General features: G+C 38.2%; 1 protein-coding gene across 1 annotated transcript in view; it reads right to left on the reverse strand.

Moving 5' to 3' along the window:
• Positions 1–393: 393 nt before the first annotated feature.
• ADAMTS5 (ADAM metallopeptidase with thrombospondin type 1 motif 5) overlaps positions 394–17,942 on the reverse strand; it is a 48,313-nt gene continuing 30,764 nt past the window's right edge. Inside the window, exons 5-10 of the mRNA XM_026077491.1 lie at positions 14,309–14,476; positions 7,988–8,271; positions 6,282–6,465; positions 5,645–5,820; positions 4,484–4,659; positions 394–964 (exon numbers count right to left, since the gene is read on the reverse strand). Coding sequence (XP_025933276.1) covers positions 394–964; positions 4,484–4,659; positions 5,645–5,820; positions 6,282–6,465; positions 7,988–8,271; positions 14,309–14,476 — 1,559 coding nt within the window. The remainder of the gene's footprint in view (positions 965–4,483; positions 4,660–5,644; positions 5,821–6,281; positions 6,466–7,987; positions 8,272–14,308; positions 14,477–17,942) is intronic.

Consider the following 17,942-nt stretch of genomic DNA (forward strand, 5'->3'; position numbering starts at 1 on the left):
AATAAGCTACTGTGGTATCATGGATACATGTGACGCTTTCTAAGGACATACTGTATTAGAGGTAGGTGAAAAAGGGGAGATGATTCTGTAACCTTCAAATATCCCAGGATCCTCCATTCACTAGTTTTTCTTCTTTTTTCTTTGTTTTATATTTTTGCAGACACAGAGGGCTTATAACTTTAATTCTTAGTTTTTTGACATATCAAGATCACCCTACTATTATTTAAAGCAGTGCACATCTTCATTTGGTCCAAATAGGCAGATTCTGCCCATAATTTGAGACTGCATGTAAGTACATTGAAGCCTTGGCTTCTCTCTGACTGGGCAGACCTAATACCAGTATGTCAACAATGGCTTAATCAAACCTCTTTTAAAGAAGATCACAACCACAGGTTAACACTTTTTTAGCAAGCACTGTTTAAATGCTGACGGTCTCTGTGAGAGGAGACATCCTTTAGCTAATTTTCCATGCCCGTCTTTGCATTGGACAGTCCTGGTGTGCCACCCTGTGTCACATGTTCGAGAACAAGAAAGCCATGGTCCAGTAACCCACCGCGGCTGCATGAGCTGCAGAGTTACTTTGTTGGTGTTGCCATTGCTGGTGACAGAGTTAGTCATTTGCCCTTGCTTCTTTGGCACAAAGAAACTATAACGGACATCCACTGGTTGAGTTGGATCAGTTGCAAGTATCTGCACAATAAGAATCTCTTTTGTGGCAGAATGTCCCATTGCATGCAAGAAATCATCTTTGTGACTCCAGCCGCTGTAGTTCATGACAGTCCCATTGATGTCAATGATTGTTTCTGAAGTGGAGATCATATATTTTCCATTTACAAGGTACTCACCATTTTTCTTTTTCAGGGCCAGGTAGGCAGTGAACCTGCTCTGGTCCTTAATCTTGAACTGTCGAACTTTGATGTGAGTTGCCCCTTCTGGGATTTTCACTACGTCTGTGTAGCCCTTACTGAATGAGGGGGGGGRAAAAAAAAAGTATTCAGTAGCTAGTGTGAAACAAACCTCAAGTGTTACTGCAAAGCCTAATGAAGTTGCTGGTAAGACACATCTTGCTCCGGTTTAGTTCAGACCCTGAATCCATCTGTCTTGAGGCTCATCTAAAATTAATTTAACCAGGTGTCTTTTATTTTGTTCTTTATGTTCTTGAAGAACTTTCTACTGCATGTATTTCAAATTGCTTAATCTTTTGCTTTAGTAATAATTTTATATGAGTCAGATGATACAAGAGGAATGAATAATAGCTGATAGCTTATATATTTCAGCAAAAGGTAGGAGATATGAAATACGATGCATGCTTTGCTTGCCAAGGAAGGATAATGAGATATGCATTGGTTACAGCTGTTTCTTGCTGTCTTTGCTATAATGATGATTAAGGAAAGCATGAGCAGAGTAACAGCTGGATAGAGGTACCTTGGGAATATTTAAAAATGATCTTGATCACTCAGAAAAAAATTGTTTACTTTGAAATTCATAAAGCAGAAGATTAATTGCCAAGTGTCTAATAAAAGGTGCAACCAAATGGTTAACCTGTACCATTACAGAGTCTTCTCAGTTGCTACTTATGAAGTACTTTAATTCAGATTCAGAAAAAGATATTTAACTCTTCTGCTGAAAGTGACAAACATTAGAAACCCTGCAGGCATGCTAGAACTTTCACTATCTCAAGTAAGTTATCTATCTATCTGATTTATTTTAACTTGACTAATATATTGAAAAATCTTAAGGCCTATACATAGGTATACCAGTTGGACTTTGGAGACTTTTATTTTCATTCATAAAGATATGGCAAAATCATTCTGCAAATATCTCATATCTGAAAAGCTTTGTTAGTATATTCTAGAAAAAAAGGAATGAGAAAGTGTACTAAGAATGTGTAAAATTGAAGGTGTCTCTATGGCAACTGTTTAAACACTAGACTGCTACTTTTGAGAACTTTTGATTGTACAAGTGGAGATGGCACTGTGCTCTTCCTATACTTTTTCCAGCAGTTGTGGGACAACTGCTAAACCTCTATTGATTTAGCAGCTCCATAAACCTGAAGACATATAGTGCAAAAATCAGGCTGGGGGTCTCTGCTATTCAGCACTGCATAAATATTTTTAGATAATAGATGCTAAAATATCTGTAAAAACATGTTATTGAAGTTACAAAATCACATGCTCAAAAGTTAAAGGAAATGCTAGAGAATTCAGGTGGTATGCATAAAAAACAGTAATCACAGTTATCAACTGTAACACCCCATGTGCACAAAGAAGCAGGTGTAGCCTTAATTCTAATGTTTTCCAACTTCTGACTATTTAACTTCACAGCCTTTTAAAAAAAGTTCTTAGCAAACAGTTTTCCAGGAGATTTTTTTTTTGATTGCTCTAAAAGAAAAAACAACAAACAAATGGCATTATGTCAATTGTCTGCAATGAGAAATATTAGTTAACTTTAATGTACAGGTCAGTCCAGTTCCTGTTATAATGGTCAGCAATGCAATGGAGATGCTATTTTACAGTGGACAAGAGATAATTTTACTGTAGCCATGGCCCTTTTATAGGCAAAAATATTTTATGGACAATAATATTTTGCTATTTTAGTAAAGGGTTTTATTTTAATGTCAACTATTTGCAAAAAGGAATTAATCTCAATCAATATTTGCAGTAAAAAACAAATCCTCTTCAATCCAAAATTTAATCCAAACCAAGTCGGAACACACTTGGTACTTACAGTTTGATTATTATTTTTTAAATGGGACAATTCTGAATCCACTAAGGCCAAATCCAGTCACACAGTGAAGAATATTTTACTCTCTGACTGGTCTTATTTCAGTTAAAGGCACGTCTTGAGGAATAAGATGATCACTTCATGTGAATAATTATAACAGAATCTCACCATTTCCAGGTGTACCTCTGCTACAAATTTGACCTCACGGAAATCCATCAAGCCCCCTTCGCACCTTTGCTGGAGCCTGGATTCCACCACAAGGGTCATTATGAAGCACATGAGGTATATCTCACACTGTCTTCTTCATTTAGACATCTCAGACATTTCAATATTTACAGTTTGGAAAACATTTGGTTTATATAATTACTGAATTGGATAGAAAGTCATTCCTTTTGGCAGAAGTGTTTTGGCATGCTTAGGTGAGTAATCACTGGTTTACCAGGAAGAAGATTAGTTATGTTTATTTTTAGAGCAAATTTATTCTCAAAGCCATTTTTGACTGCTATTAATCAGTGCATCAAAATGGATAGAAATGCAAGGTCATTTCAAGAGTCAGATTTCAACTTCTGGTAGTTTTCAATATGCTATAAGAATTTGGAAAATATAAAACTAAATCAAGGTCATGTGCTTTTTAAAAGATGGTATGCTAATTCAGTCACAAGATACTGAGTAGAAATCATCAGCTGAAATTTTCTAAGATTAGATCATTACAGTCCTGTAGGACCATGGAATCTACATAAATGATAGTAAAGGAAATCCTTATTTATCTATAAGCCTAAAGAAGTGAAGAGGGAGGGAAACAAGAATTCACACAGAAGGCAGACTTACTTGACATTGGTAATCCAGCTACRAAGTTTACTGCTGCTGTGAAATATGGGCAGGCAAATATTGTGGGGTGGTTGCTTTTGTTTTACTTTTATTATAGTCAAAAACTGAACTCTTGACAGTAAAATTTTCTTATGGAAAATTGCTATAAATATTTTAACTGCAAAAAAATAAAATTCACCTGCAGATTGATATGATGTCAGTAAGTACAAAGGGATATAGAAAAAAATGCCACGTTTAAGCCTATGCATACTTCTGACATCCCATCTAGTCATCTAAGCTCCACATATACTGAGTAGTATGAAAAGGCATTTTTAGGGTATTAATTCCTCTCACCTACTGTAGAAGACCATTACAGCAGTGCTCTAAAGCTGCCTGCTTCTCTCCATTATCTGCATAGGTAATCTGTGTCACTAAATGAGGTGGGAAGTATTCATTATTCATTTTCAAAGTCAGGTGAGATGAAACGTTCTCAGTGGGCAATTTACTAACACAGCACCATCTGGGAAATGCAGTTTCACATATTCCCAGATTATTCTGGCCCCAACAACTTCCTGGTTCATCCTTCTCTTCCCTTCCCTCTCTCCTCCAGAAACCACAAGCCATCCGACACCGCAAGGTCAGCAAATAGCACAAGATGCTGCAACTTATTCCAAGCAGACTTCATATTATTGGGTGCTCACCTGTATCAGCGGTACTCTGTCAGAAATGAATTGGGTAGAGTGTTTTACCATGTGATTATTTGCCAGAGCCAGGGTGTTGTTAAGAGGCCAATTTTACACATCCAAAAAGTGCAATAAAGCGCAGGCGATGTAGTTTTTTGGACTGCCTTTCTTAATTTAGAATTAATTGCRTTTAGAGACAGAAAGAAGTCACACAAGACGAGTTACTAATTGCTCAGCAACATATATGTACTAGTACTCAAGATCAATACCTCTTTTTGGTGAAGGTTCCCATGACTTTTGTGCAGCTGGAATTGTCTCCTCCACAAACACCGCACTTATCATACTGGAGCTTTGAACCAATGATGCCGTCACAACCAGTTCGGATGCATTTTCCCCGGACACAGACTGAATTACTGTACGGCCTGCATTCAGTTCCATCAGTTACCTAGGTAATCAACTGACTGTTAGTTAAAACCGCCATGGAGAAGATTTGCTTTTGTGAAGCTGATTGGCAAATAAAGAGTTTATTTATATCACCCACATCACAAAGACTGCAAGTCATTTAAAACTATATTATAGATGAACAAATACTCAGAGCATTTCTGAAGAGGTGTTTCATTCCATCATAGGTATGAATCCAGTTAATGAATTTGTGCTTGTTTGGTGTTTAGCCAGCTGAATACCAGTACAGAGTTTGGCAGCTGAGACTAAGTTGTTCTAACAAAGCAGCCGAAATTTAGTGGAAGGGCTGAAAGTAATGACAGACAACTCTACCATAAGACACTAAAATGAGCCTGATTTTAATGACGATTTCATAGCTTATTAATAATAGCAATAACAGTACCTCTAGACAGCCTTTCATTTGAACATTTCAGTTCACAGTATCAATTACTTCATCCTCATAACATTTAGAGGAAGAAAATTGCAAGAGTAAGTGTGGGAGCCATTTCAGTTTGAGTTGCATCTGATGTAACATAAACTGACCACATAAACTAATTGGCTTCACATGAGTTACTCTAGATTCCCATAACACAATTCAGGGTAAAATTTATTCTTTTACTCATGTTATCCTCCCTCCTCCAGAAAGCCCCAGAGTCACAAATGACTCTCCAGGCAGAAATCCTTTCCTTTATCCACCACTGAAAGATTAGTGCAGAATACACTAATAGACACATATTATTATGAACCTACAAATTTAGATGTGGAAAAACATACCTAATTTAGAGGCCACCTCTGGTCCTAATTTATAACCAGGATCAAACCAGTATATCTAATCACATGGTAAAATCCTTGGATCATATGATTAAATTAAAGTTACGTTTAGTATACAGCTTAGTATACAGTTATGTGTAGTATATACCTAGAAAGCTTTTTACGGTACAGGACACTTCTAAACCGAGACCTGAAATCATAATTGAAGATTCCATTACCTTCTGAGAAAATACCACGTAATAGCCGGTTCCTTTGGCTCGGCAGGTGAGCTTGCAAACATCTCCAGGAAGTACTCCAGCATACTTGGGGACCCATTCAACAAATGTTTTGACACCCTTTGCATCAGATTGATAGCCATTCCTTGCTTCACACTGCTCTTGTCGAAAAGATTTAGCTGTAGAATTATTTGTATCATTAGTGATTATTTCAGAACATGCTGCAAATATCATTATGTCTACCTATTATTCCAATTTTTGATTTGTTTTAACATAATTTTTAAGTTATATCATTTTTCTGCTTTACTTTACTACCTAACAGGCCTTCAAATTCTTTAACTGTTTTAGCTTGGAAACCTTCCCTAGACATAATAAGAATTAAGTGATTACAGTGTGCTTTACTGTTCCTTTTTCAGGAGTGAAATTTCTTTTCATTGCAATCTCTATCCTTTTTGTTTGGGGTCTGGGTGGGGGTTGGGGAAGAATTAGGGTATTGTATTAATGCTGAATGTCTTGCTGTGGTAAGTAATTCTTATTATGTGTTGCAGAAACTATAGCGGACTCAGTAGATGTTCAGTATTTTTCATCTAGGCACACACAGGCTGGAGMACGGAGGCACTTCGGCAGCTATGCAACATACCATTTGCTGGACAAGGTGTGACATTGCAGGAACGATAGATGGCCCTCTTGCCAGTGCAGTACCTGCCGTTGTTTCTGGGAGCTGGGTTGTTGCAGTGACGATAAGCAAACTGAACTCCTCCACCACAGGTACGGGAACACTGTCCCCAAGGTCCCCAGGACCCCCAGTTACCATGGTTTGAAGCCTGAAACATATGGAACAGTGGGAAGTAAGGGCATCATCCAAATGTGAATAAGGGTAAATAATTAAATATCAAAGACACTGGTAATGTTTTCCTCAATTGAAAAAGGTGTTTCGTCAGCCATTTTCATTAGGGATAAAAGGCAACTCCATCTGAGGAGCCTTTTTTCTATGTATTGATGACATCTCAAGTGGCATTGTGCACGTAAGGCTAGGGCAACACTAGGCTTCATTCTGCACAGCCAGCTTCAGCATATTTCCCAGAATACACACACTGCACCAGAAATACTAACTATATTCTCATATATGCCCTCTCATTTTTTGCTATCCCACCAACAGGCCCACTTAAACTAGCTACAGGGGATTCAGGGATTGTTCTGTATTACAGAATCTAACCACAATCTAACCAACTTATGCAAGGATTCATAACCATACCTGAATCCCCATTCTGAAGGAACAAGAGTTCAACATGTCTTATGTTAATGAGTTTTGTTTCCAAAGACCTACTTCACACACATGCTACAAATACAAGCCAATATCCCCAGTTTCACCAAGTGAATCATCTGCCCAAACTACATTAGTAGTCTTCCAAGATTAGGCGATTGCCTCTATTTTTCTCTCTGAAAAAACATAAGATTGAATTTCAGAGTTTTCTAAAGGCAGGAAATGAAGGCATAAGATGAAGAAGTTTGGTGACAAGAGTGAAGTTAAAATTGCTTCTGAACCAAGAGGTTAAAGTTCCAAGAATACTGGCAAGAGATGGAGCCATCAGATATAGTTTGCAACTCTGCTAATTTGGCTCCCTAAATAGAACAGTGCACCAATTACAAGTATTGCATGAAGAAGAAATATATTTTATAAAAAGAGTGTTATAAAGGCTGTAGCTTGATTTGAACTATTCTCATATTTTGTAAATATCTTCACAAAGCTCTGCAAGTTAGGTATAATGGAAGGGGCAGGGTGACTGTCCACTCAGTTAATGTAAAAGTATCCAAACTCTGCACTGGACAATTCTCATGAGCCTGCAGACTCTTCAGAGATAGAAAGCTGACAGAGGGTACAAATTTTTCTGCTCCAGAAATGCCATCCTGGATGAGCTTCACCAGTCTTTCTCTTCACTAAATTAAGTCCCTGGGGCCCTTCTGATGAGAGCTGTAAATTAAATTTACAGATTTAATTTACTTTGGAGTCCAGTGCCAAGAAGTCAGGGAGATAAGAACAGGTCCTTGACAATCGTTCCATTTGTCCTGAGACCTGACTTACTGAATTGGCAATTCCTCTGTTTTAAAGGGAGGCTCCCAGTTTGCCAGGAATGAAGGCTTTCATACTTCAAGAACAAGAAAACATGCTTCCTCAAATTCAGCAGCATTTTTCCTATATCCCTCACCAGTAAAACTCCAACTACATGTTAAAAAATAAAGCAGCTCTTAAGCCGACACTGTCAAGTCCCTTTCACTCCCATGGAAATCAGAGCCTTTCAGGATTACGCCTTCTAAAATTCCCTAGGGTCACAGCTGGTAACTTACCGAGTAATATTTCTTCTTGGTTTTGTCAACACATTTTCCCTGGAGGCAGATCCTCCCTTTTCCACATGGCGTCCCCTCCACAGCAGGCAGCTTCTTAGTCAGACAGACCATCTGACCCTGGCGAACAACTGCACACCACAGGCGAGAGCACACATCCATACCAGGACACACCGTGTATTCAGGTCCAAATGCCAGTTTGCACTGACGAATGGCATCGTAAGTCTGTCCCGGAAGCTCCTCGGGGCCCAAGATCTGCTTTCTTGGTTGGTCCAGCAAACAGTTGCCTAAAAGAGCAAGCCAGTCTGTTATTACTCACTTCCTAGGTTTCTCTGCAGTGCTGCAAATTTGTCATTCAAGTTAGGCAGGCTGATAATGACTGTGAACCTCATTCAAAGGACACTGACGCTAGCAGAAAGGCTCTCTGAGGTATCATCAGGTTCTGGATGAGGTCGCATTATTGCAACTCTGTTCTCTCTCAGCAGTGTACCAGGTGTCAAGCTGTCTGTTTATTTCCAGTCCAAGACTGGAAATGAATTTTACTCAAGTCCCTCGGCCTTTCATTCCGTTCCCTTTATTTGAATTGACTCGGAATACAGTCTGTCCTGTTTATCAATTTGTGATTTAAGGAATGTTCAGGACGCACGGCAAAGTAAGCAAAGCTGTCATTTGAATTTTGAGTGGTACCACTTTTGAAATGGTAAAGTTTCTAAAGGGAAGCCAGAAAAATCACAAAAAAAACAGACTTGTAGCCAGTGAGGCCCTTATAAAAAGAAAAAACAAAATGAATCAAAGGAGAAATATAAGCCACATATCAAAGTTAATGTTGGCAGTAAGTCTGCACTGGGCTTTCCTTGTAAGGAATGATACTTCTACTTTGGAGTTATTTTGAAGAGAACTATACATTGTATAAAAAAATCAGAAAAAAAAGAATAAAGATCATATACRTAAAATACAGAAGAGAATATATGTGTTGAGAAATAATGCAGAAGTTACAATTTGTCTGCTACTCATTCTAAAAATGAGAATTCACATTCAGATTCTTGAGGACCTACTGAAAGTTTTTTTTCACTACTGAAAACCTTATTTGTTGACATGCAGAATTATTTATTCAATATAACCTCTTTTACACCCCATGAAAGGGTTATGTGGTCTGGACAAGCTTCACTTATCCTTGGCCAAAATAATTTACCACAATTTATCACACTTTGCAACTCACACCAATATTCTTCAGTTGGACCATGGGTAAAAAAGGCTCACTGTAAAAATCTCACCATTTAGGCAAATAGAATAGAGGTTCGAGCTATAGTAGTGTATTTAAACAAACCAAACACCCCATCACTCAAACAATGGCTTGCATTTTCCCTTCAGAACACACATTTACTGCAACTATTCTTTTTTTTTCCTCTAAAGATTAAGGCCAATTAGCTATATTCAGCCAAAAATCCTTTCTGCATCATTACTTACTGCTGAAAACCCTCTACTTTGTTAAACTTGTTGTTCCATTTGTCCTCTGCTGACCCTGATTTACCCTGCTTTTATCTTTAATCTGGATTATGCTGACTTTTTTAATGAAGACAAGGTGTGCCAATGCTAACTGATGATAAGTGGAAAGAAATAAAGGTAATTAAAAGTACCCTACTGTTCAAAGTTCTTCGTAGTGTAAAATATTAAAGACATGGTGAAAAGTGAGGAAGCACAGATGTTTTCCATAAAGGTAGGTTGCTGGGGTTTCTGAAAAGGAAATAATTGGCAACAGTTTCTGTCAAAAATACATCTTATAAAAGCAGAGAACGATAATGCCCTTCTACTTCATATACCTTGTACAAAGGAGGAAGCTAGCATAGCGTTGGGGCAGTGACAAGAGGACACTACCATGTCAGCATTTAGAGGTATACACTACTAGTATATAGTGCAGTGTTTATAAAATTCCCACAGTGCAACCACTATTCAATATTTTAAAACGTGACAATAACACATAGTTTCTGCAGATAGATACTCTGCCACCCATCACTAACTATGATCCACCCTAACTGACATGATGGAAAATCTGAATATAAAGAGAGAGAAAAAAAATCACATTCTTGCATATACTTGAATTGTCAGTCATTAGTTAACACCCATTTGGGTATTTTTCATCCCTGAATAGTAAACAGGTTTCACAAGCTTATGTAGCAAATACAGCATTTTTTCCCCCCCAGAATAGAGGGGGAGTGAGTTTCAAAGTTCTCCTTAACTGATATCGCTCTGAGGAAACACAAACACCACAGAGCCATACATTCCAGCTCATCTCACACGATAAATTCAAAACTGAAGATAGGAAAGGCCCCTAAGGCTTCCGCACTGAAAAAAACTGCCTTTACATTTACAGGTAGCAACAGTGCTAATCTCTGTTTAGACAGGTTCCAGTGAAGTGCAGGTGCTTCCACCACCAGCTAGTCTAACCTCCTACTTTGTAATGGTCAGAAAACATGGAGGTAAGTGCTGGAGAATGGTTTGTCCTGGGCCCCCTGGTTGAGAGGGCAGAGAGGGCTTCAATTCACTACATTACAATAYACGGAGCATGTATATATTACTATTCCTATTTTATGTCCTGAGTCCCAAGGAACATCTGTGCACCCTGGAAAAGAGCAACATTCTTGCCTGATGACAGTGCTAATCAAGCCACCTCATTATCTCTCCTCAGTGTTATGGGCAATATGCCCTGGAAGAACAGGCAGAATAAAATCTGTGCAGGAAGCAGATAAGCAGGATATAAATTAATTAAAATAGGAATAGTCTTATTTTTCAGAATACACAGAGCACCAAGCGCATTGACTAAACACAGTAAGCAGCAAGCAATCATATCACAGGCTAGCGGCTGACATGACAATAAAGGCAATTAGTACCTTAGGAAAGAGTGGGCTAAAAGCAGATGGAAATAAATGTCACCTGTCTTCTGGACACTAACTGAACTATTTCTTCCTAAATGTCAAATTGCTGAGTGAGGTCAACTCATGAGTGTAAATCTCATGGTGAAATCATGATGATAATGATCATAGTTCTCAGACTGGGCACAGGGGACAGGGAATCAGCACCCTGACTTTCCCCAGACCTGGATGAGACATTTATGTTGGGATTTGTTTATCTCACTTTAACTGTATGTAATGCTGGTGTCTGCAGTTCAGTCAGCTCTCAGAGTTTTCACTGGTCAGTACAAGCAAAGGAGTTTATAGTGTAATGTGGCACCACTGATACAATTAATAAGATCAAACAAATCATTGATGCCATTGATAAGACAACTCTTCACTGTGATGGAAACTTAAATACCCAGTTGAGGTGTGGCTATCTACGTAGTAAATACCCACATTTAATAAGATGAATCCCTCTCTAACATCACTTTCCAAATTTATAAAATGGGAACCACAAAACTTGACAAATTGATGTTACAGAATTAAAGAGTCAAGACTGATGTTTTCTGTTACAGCAGTCTGGGGTGAATATCAAAAGCTATATGAGAAATAAGAGCTTAAAGCTTTGATAAAATATTTACTGTTCTTTTATAATAGAATCCTACTCAAAAATCCAAATTTCTGGACTTCATTCAAGTTTCATTATGCTTAGCCATAAGAAGTAGCAGATGAAGTACTTAATTTATTTACTTTCTCACATCAATACTTGCATGCCCTGTTTGTCACAAGGCACAGTCCACAAGCTCATGTCTGTTCAGACCAAAAGCACAATATAAATTACTTATGCTGTGTATCAAAGAATGGAAAAATCTCCTCTTCTTCAATGTTTCCCACACTAGCTTCCTGTGACTATATAAAATAAAGTCACAGACAAACAAAAAATAAAGCCAGGCATATGAATAGCTATATTCTTTCTTCCTTTGGTTGTAACTGCTATTTTGCACCCTCCTCATCTCCATTATACCTACAGCAGTGCTCAAAATTGCACCTGAATGAATAGTTAAGTTTTTTTCTCTGCCTAGCAGCATTTGGGAGACAGAGGATTTTCTTTTTTTCTATTTGAAGACTGCAGGGGAGCACTGTCTCCAAAAGAAAAAAGGAGGGAAAGCACTATAACTACACTACAGTACACCTGTCCCAGCCGAGGAAAAAATGAACAATCCATGCGCAGACACATACTTATTCTGAAGGAAACATGGAAATATGGCACATTTACACTGTTTTATTATCAGCACAATGCAGTTAGAAAGGTGGCTTCATGCTCTACTAGGATTCTGTAGTTGTCTTGTACACTCAGTATACATTATAAATGGGAATTATGGAGCTATGGATTCATTCATTGGCTGGACAAAGAAAATAAAACTAAAATCTTGCATGTCATTTTAGCACAATAATTTGGAGAAACTGCAATTTAAATCATTGACTTTCATTTTTGTTTGGTTTCATGGATAGTGTTTGTGTTCTGTTGTGTTCTGTTAAGACAAATCTTTGACTTAAATAGCTACTGAAAAATGATAAACTTCACAGAAAAGCAAGACTTCTACTTTGAAAACAGGTCTCTGAAGGCCTGATCTATCAAGAAAACAGATTCCCTAAACATTATCTTCCTAAAATCACACCAATAGACTCAATAATAAAACCAATTCCCACGTAAGACTACAGGCTCAAATTTTCTAAGAATTATTTCATCATGTTGGTAACTTTATGAGACTATATGCCTGAAGGATAACTACTCATCAGTATTAGAAATGGCAATGTACTCTAACCCATCTCTTAACAAACTCATAGATCCTAAGCTCGCCATGTGCAATATAATATACATAACTTGGTGAGACTTGTCGGCCACTGAAGACCGTTAAACTTCTTGTACAGGAAGGCAACACTCATTCTGAACAAGGAGACCATAATGTGACTCAGAAAGATTTGAAGCTGTTGCCTACTTCTACTGAAAAAATTGGCAGAATTTATATTCTTAGAACTGTAGGCTTGACTGTTACAGCTCCCCTCACTGGGAAGACTGGGACCAGCTCATGGGTAAAGGCCCAAATTTCAACTATTTCCCAGTACACACAAGCCAAAGGTGAGGTCTTTGCTTGCTTTGTTGTTGGGAAAGTAGTTGGCTGGATGCCCAGTATGGAGAAGAAGCCAGATCACAAAAAAAAGGGAAAGACAAAAACACCCTTCGTACCAGCCTGCAGCAGGAGAGGAACGGAGGAGGAATTGTGGCTCAGAGTTTCTTGCTCTAAGAGGTCATACAGGGATGGCCACTAAGGTGCCCTTCTCACCCCAGAGAATATATATTGTGAAACTCCCAGGTGAGACAAAAGGCAATGAACGTAACTGAGCTCAGAAAGGAAAGATCTCTTACACATGTGGAAACCAACTTGCTAAAATTAAGTCAATGCCAGAGCAATATGGACTATAAAATAGGACAGCATAGATTAATGGGTCTAATAAAACTGAGAGAAAAAATGAAGTAATTCTCCAGATACGAGAATACAGGAGAAAATATTTTGGAGAGCACTGAAATTAGCCAGCAAAATATTTAAAAGTAAAAAACCTTTACATTCAGCTGGCATACCATACTTTTTATCCATAAGTATTTCAGTTACCATAACAACTTGGTCCATTCACTCAATTATGTCATTTTTATCTCAGCATTTTGGAATTTGAATGGCTTGTTTAAGAACTACAGTTGCTTTGGGAGCACAGTGAAGACTTAAAAATTCATTTAAAAGTGCAGACTATGCTTTATTATTAACTTTTCAGAAAATTAAAGTTTTGAGCTTATTCTCCAAAGAATAAAGGACATATTTTACAAATATTAGTTAAAAGACCTGGAAGCTAAGCTCCTGGGGCGGAAGAAGTCTTTTGTCACATTTTGTCTAATTCTTGCTTATGGCCCCTCTAGCACTTGCCTTATAAAAATAATAAATGCCATTAATGGTAATAAGAATTATCTGCATACACTCTGCTTATATATGTAGTCTAACACTCAGTAGACCACAACACCCACTTTAATTTCTGTGAGGAACCAAAGCATTTCCTTGTGTCCTCTGTTTAAAGTAATCTCTGAATTTGTTTCTGTGGCATTTGGAAACACAAAACTAATTTCATGCTTTTAAAAAACATCGTCATGTTCCCAACCAAATTTTTGCCAATACACACTGTATCAACTCTTTCTTTTCTTTTGCATGTGAACCACACAAAGCCTTTGCCAGTCTTTGAGACCTTTGACTTTTTCTGCAAGCACCTCCAAAATAGTCCTGAAGATGAGCATGGAATGAAAAAGCTGATATAAAATGTTAATATTCCAAAAACGGTTCACAGCAAAAACTGGCATGTAGCTGACACCAGAAGTGATAGTACATACCATGACCATCATCGAAAAATTCTGTTATAGTTGCTGAAGTGCATTTGGACCAGGGTTTGGAAGCATCAATGCTAGTGAGAATGGAGGACATCAAGCGCTTGTCTTCCATGGAGCCAAAGTTCTCCTCACAAAATTTGGAGTCATCGTGGGAAAGTCCAAGCAAGTGCCCTACAGGAATGAAATAAATAAATAAAATGATACTGCTATCCTTAACAGAATTTACCAGCTGGACCTCATAGTCAAGGTAAAATGAATTGTGTAGTTCATTCTAACAGCCATCCAAAGCAGGCCACCTGAAATGCAGTATCTCTGCTGGAAGACAAAAGAGCTGTGCCCATTTACACCACTACATGTAGCAGCGAAGTAGCGTCATCGGCTGACATTTCATCAAACCGTGCTGATTTAAACATGATGAAGACTAAAGTGAACTGTATCCACTTTTGTTAGTCAATAAGTTAGTTCTTACTGCTTTCAAAATCATCTGTAGCAAGAAAGACTAATACCTCACTCTATAAAGACATTCTGTGACTGTTCAGAAAGGTGTTACAATATCTTTCTAAGTGTACACAAATGCTAATATTTATGCAATAAGTACCTACATGACTAAACAAATTGTACAAGGGTTCTTATACCGTACGCAACCCTGAAGCGTGAGTACCCTCTACAATACATCAAACAATCAGAATAACCTTGTCACATAGTCTCTTCCATGTATGGCAGTGCGTCTTATTTTGTGTGAGGTTTTCTTTTTATTATTATTTTGGCTAAAGTTTTAGTCTTGTGGGCTTTTACTTTTAAATATACACAGTATTAGATATTTATATTACAAAACACAAATGTGCACACAAAACAGCAGATGATGAAGCTCGTGAGAATACTTAATACCTAGGAGAGCTTATTCCAGTGCCAGACCAGCTCCTAGAAAGGCAACAGCAATCTTTATGGTAGAGCAGTGGTCCCCACCTTCTCTAGCCTGTGAGCAACAATAACAGATTGCAGGCAACGAACTTCTTTTAACTTTAATTTCCACTCCCATATTGGATTATCTCACAGCCAGCTTACTATCCAAGGGGTAGAAGACTACGAATGCGTACCAAGCTGCAGAAAGGTCCAGCCAGAAGTTATCATTCATCGCCTTCAACCGAGGTCAGCAGATGATTAGCCAGACATCCAGGGTTAGAGCGTAAGTGCTTTAATGATAAGAACAGAGACCACCCATGAAAGCCACTGCACAGAAATAAATCTTATGCCCCCACAATAGCCTGTGTGGATGAAGAAATGCAAACTATTCTGCAATATCTGAAAGCCTTCTGTGTACCATAGACTTCATGTTTAAGTGTAACTGCTGTAGACTAGCTGAAAGGTGACAAAAGTAGGAATGCTGATGGTAGGATATAATATACTGATATTCATAGTAACAGCCATGACAACAGTAATAACAATAATAGTACCTACAGTCTAGGCCAGAAAAGAAGAAAATCAGTAAATATCTATTTGCCGTATATAAACTTTCTGTTATGTTGTTTTGACCTGTGTGGGGGAGAAGTCAAGAGGAAAGAGACTGGGGTAGCACCCACTGTCTAGCAATATCTGAGATTAGGAAATAGCCACCTGACCAGAAATTAGTGTTAAAACTGCAGAAGATGAGAGATGAGGGTTTCTGTCCTGTGAGAGAAGCCAAGTTACCCGGCAGCCTCACCCCTGCTGATGCTGGATCCCTGACCTAAGGATGGAGCTGCAGTAAAGTGACAAGAGGACCTTGATCTGCCATTTCTACTTCTGCTAGTGATGACTAAGAATGGGAACAGCCAGTCTTACTTCTGTGGCTGCTGAATCCCCACCGGACGGGAGGTGGGAAGGAGAATGAAGAGAGCATGCCTCTTTTTTTCCCTCTTCCCCTCACATGCACACTTTCACTGGTATCATTCAGATACAGCTCCCATTTGAAGAAAAGGCCCTGCAGTGTAATAAATACTAGTAAGAATTTATTCAAGCAACCTGGGTTAACCCTGATGAGAGTCAAACTAATTAAAACCCCTTTCCTTGTTACTGTCTGCTGTTGCAATGCTGCATTGTTAAGTTCACGAATACATTGCTGCAAGAATGTAATGAATCAAACCTTTACACTGAATGCATGCCTAATTACCAACATGTTTTATATGCAAGGTTTTGGCTTATTTTTTCCAATAGGTATAAAGAGTTTCTTTTGGCCATACTTATCATATATGGGACAGATTCTGCTACCTTTATTCTACATTCAGAAACAGCTGAATATCAGTAGGCAAATGTCAAGTTTCAATCTGATATAACATCACGTAAAAATCGATGTAAACAGTTGCTTGCTGAATAGATGACAACCTCTGCTTTGTTTTATTTAAGACAAGTGTTGGTGTTGAACAAAATAATACCCTAGTACGATTATTATTTCAAACAGCCACATTCCTCTCACAGAATAACCATATAATCAGTGCACCACTTCTAATCTACAGAGCAAATCCTCTGAAAGTGTCATAGGGCTAAGCACTTCATGAATCAGCAGCTCCCTTGCCAATGAGGACTGCCTCTGACTTTGCCAGTCTTACACACCAACAAAGAATGTCTTCAGGAAATATGAAGACAATGTTATTTTTGGCTGTCTTTCTATACGATGTTATCTCCATGCTTGTACTACTCATGCTAATGCAGTGAATGGCACCAGGTCACACCTCATATCTGAGAAGAAGCACAAGCACAGTTGACGTGTTAATGAACCTCAACACATGCCTAGTAGTAATATAACTACAACCACTTTCTGCTGATGTTAAATAACTCCTTGTAGCCAGTTTCACCAGTGTTATGCTAACTCAAACAAGCATTTACTAGACAGCACCTTAGCCACATGTACTAGCTCTTTTTGAATCCTTGAATGTATGGTGCAGTTCCTCATTTAAATCAGGTCTGCACACACACTGCTTTGCAGAGGTGTTTAGGAGTTTCAGCCAGTTTCTTATGATTTACTTGAATCTGTGCACTTAAATATGCATATATTTCCAATCAATTAAACAGGAATATTTGCACAAAATTAGCCCAGCAAGCATAGAAATATCATGCTGGCTAGACCTAAGTCTCACCATAGCAGCCTTCACTGAGACAGCTTGTATGCTTAAAGGTTGCAGGAAGAATGCATTTATATCTAATGTCTCAAGACAGACCATAGTTGTAACATTGCAAGAAATTACTTCACTGCAGCATGTTTGTGAAATAAGATAATGAGGTCCTGTTACTGAAAAAGGGGTTTCATTTCTAAGTCATTGGACGTGGTACTAAATAGTTCTATTTGAATAATAAAAGCTGTAGGATTGTTCTTAAAAGTAAAACTGATTAACATTATGCAGCATACAATGTATGTTCAGCATAGGATATGAACAATAGTTGGGTGTGAATCAGCAGTTTGAGAACTTAGCTTTTCAGAGTACTCAACATTTCATAGCACCATTCAGAACCATCCAAAACTCTGACACGAAGGACTTGGTTTTGTAGGGCAGAACTCAAGTGTCTTAACGCCCTCTGATACCGTTCTGCAAAACCTACCCATTTCAGATGCAACCTCACTCTCTATAAGAACTCCATTCTTGCATAACCATACTTCACTTTT

The sequence above is a fragment of the Apteryx rowi genome, unplaced genomic scaffold (assembly GCF_003343035.1).
Source record: "Apteryx rowi isolate R43461 unplaced genomic scaffold, aptRow1 scaffold_455, whole genome shotgun sequence".
Classification (NCBI taxonomy): domain Eukaryota; kingdom Metazoa; phylum Chordata; class Aves; order Apterygiformes; family Apterygidae; genus Apteryx; species Apteryx rowi.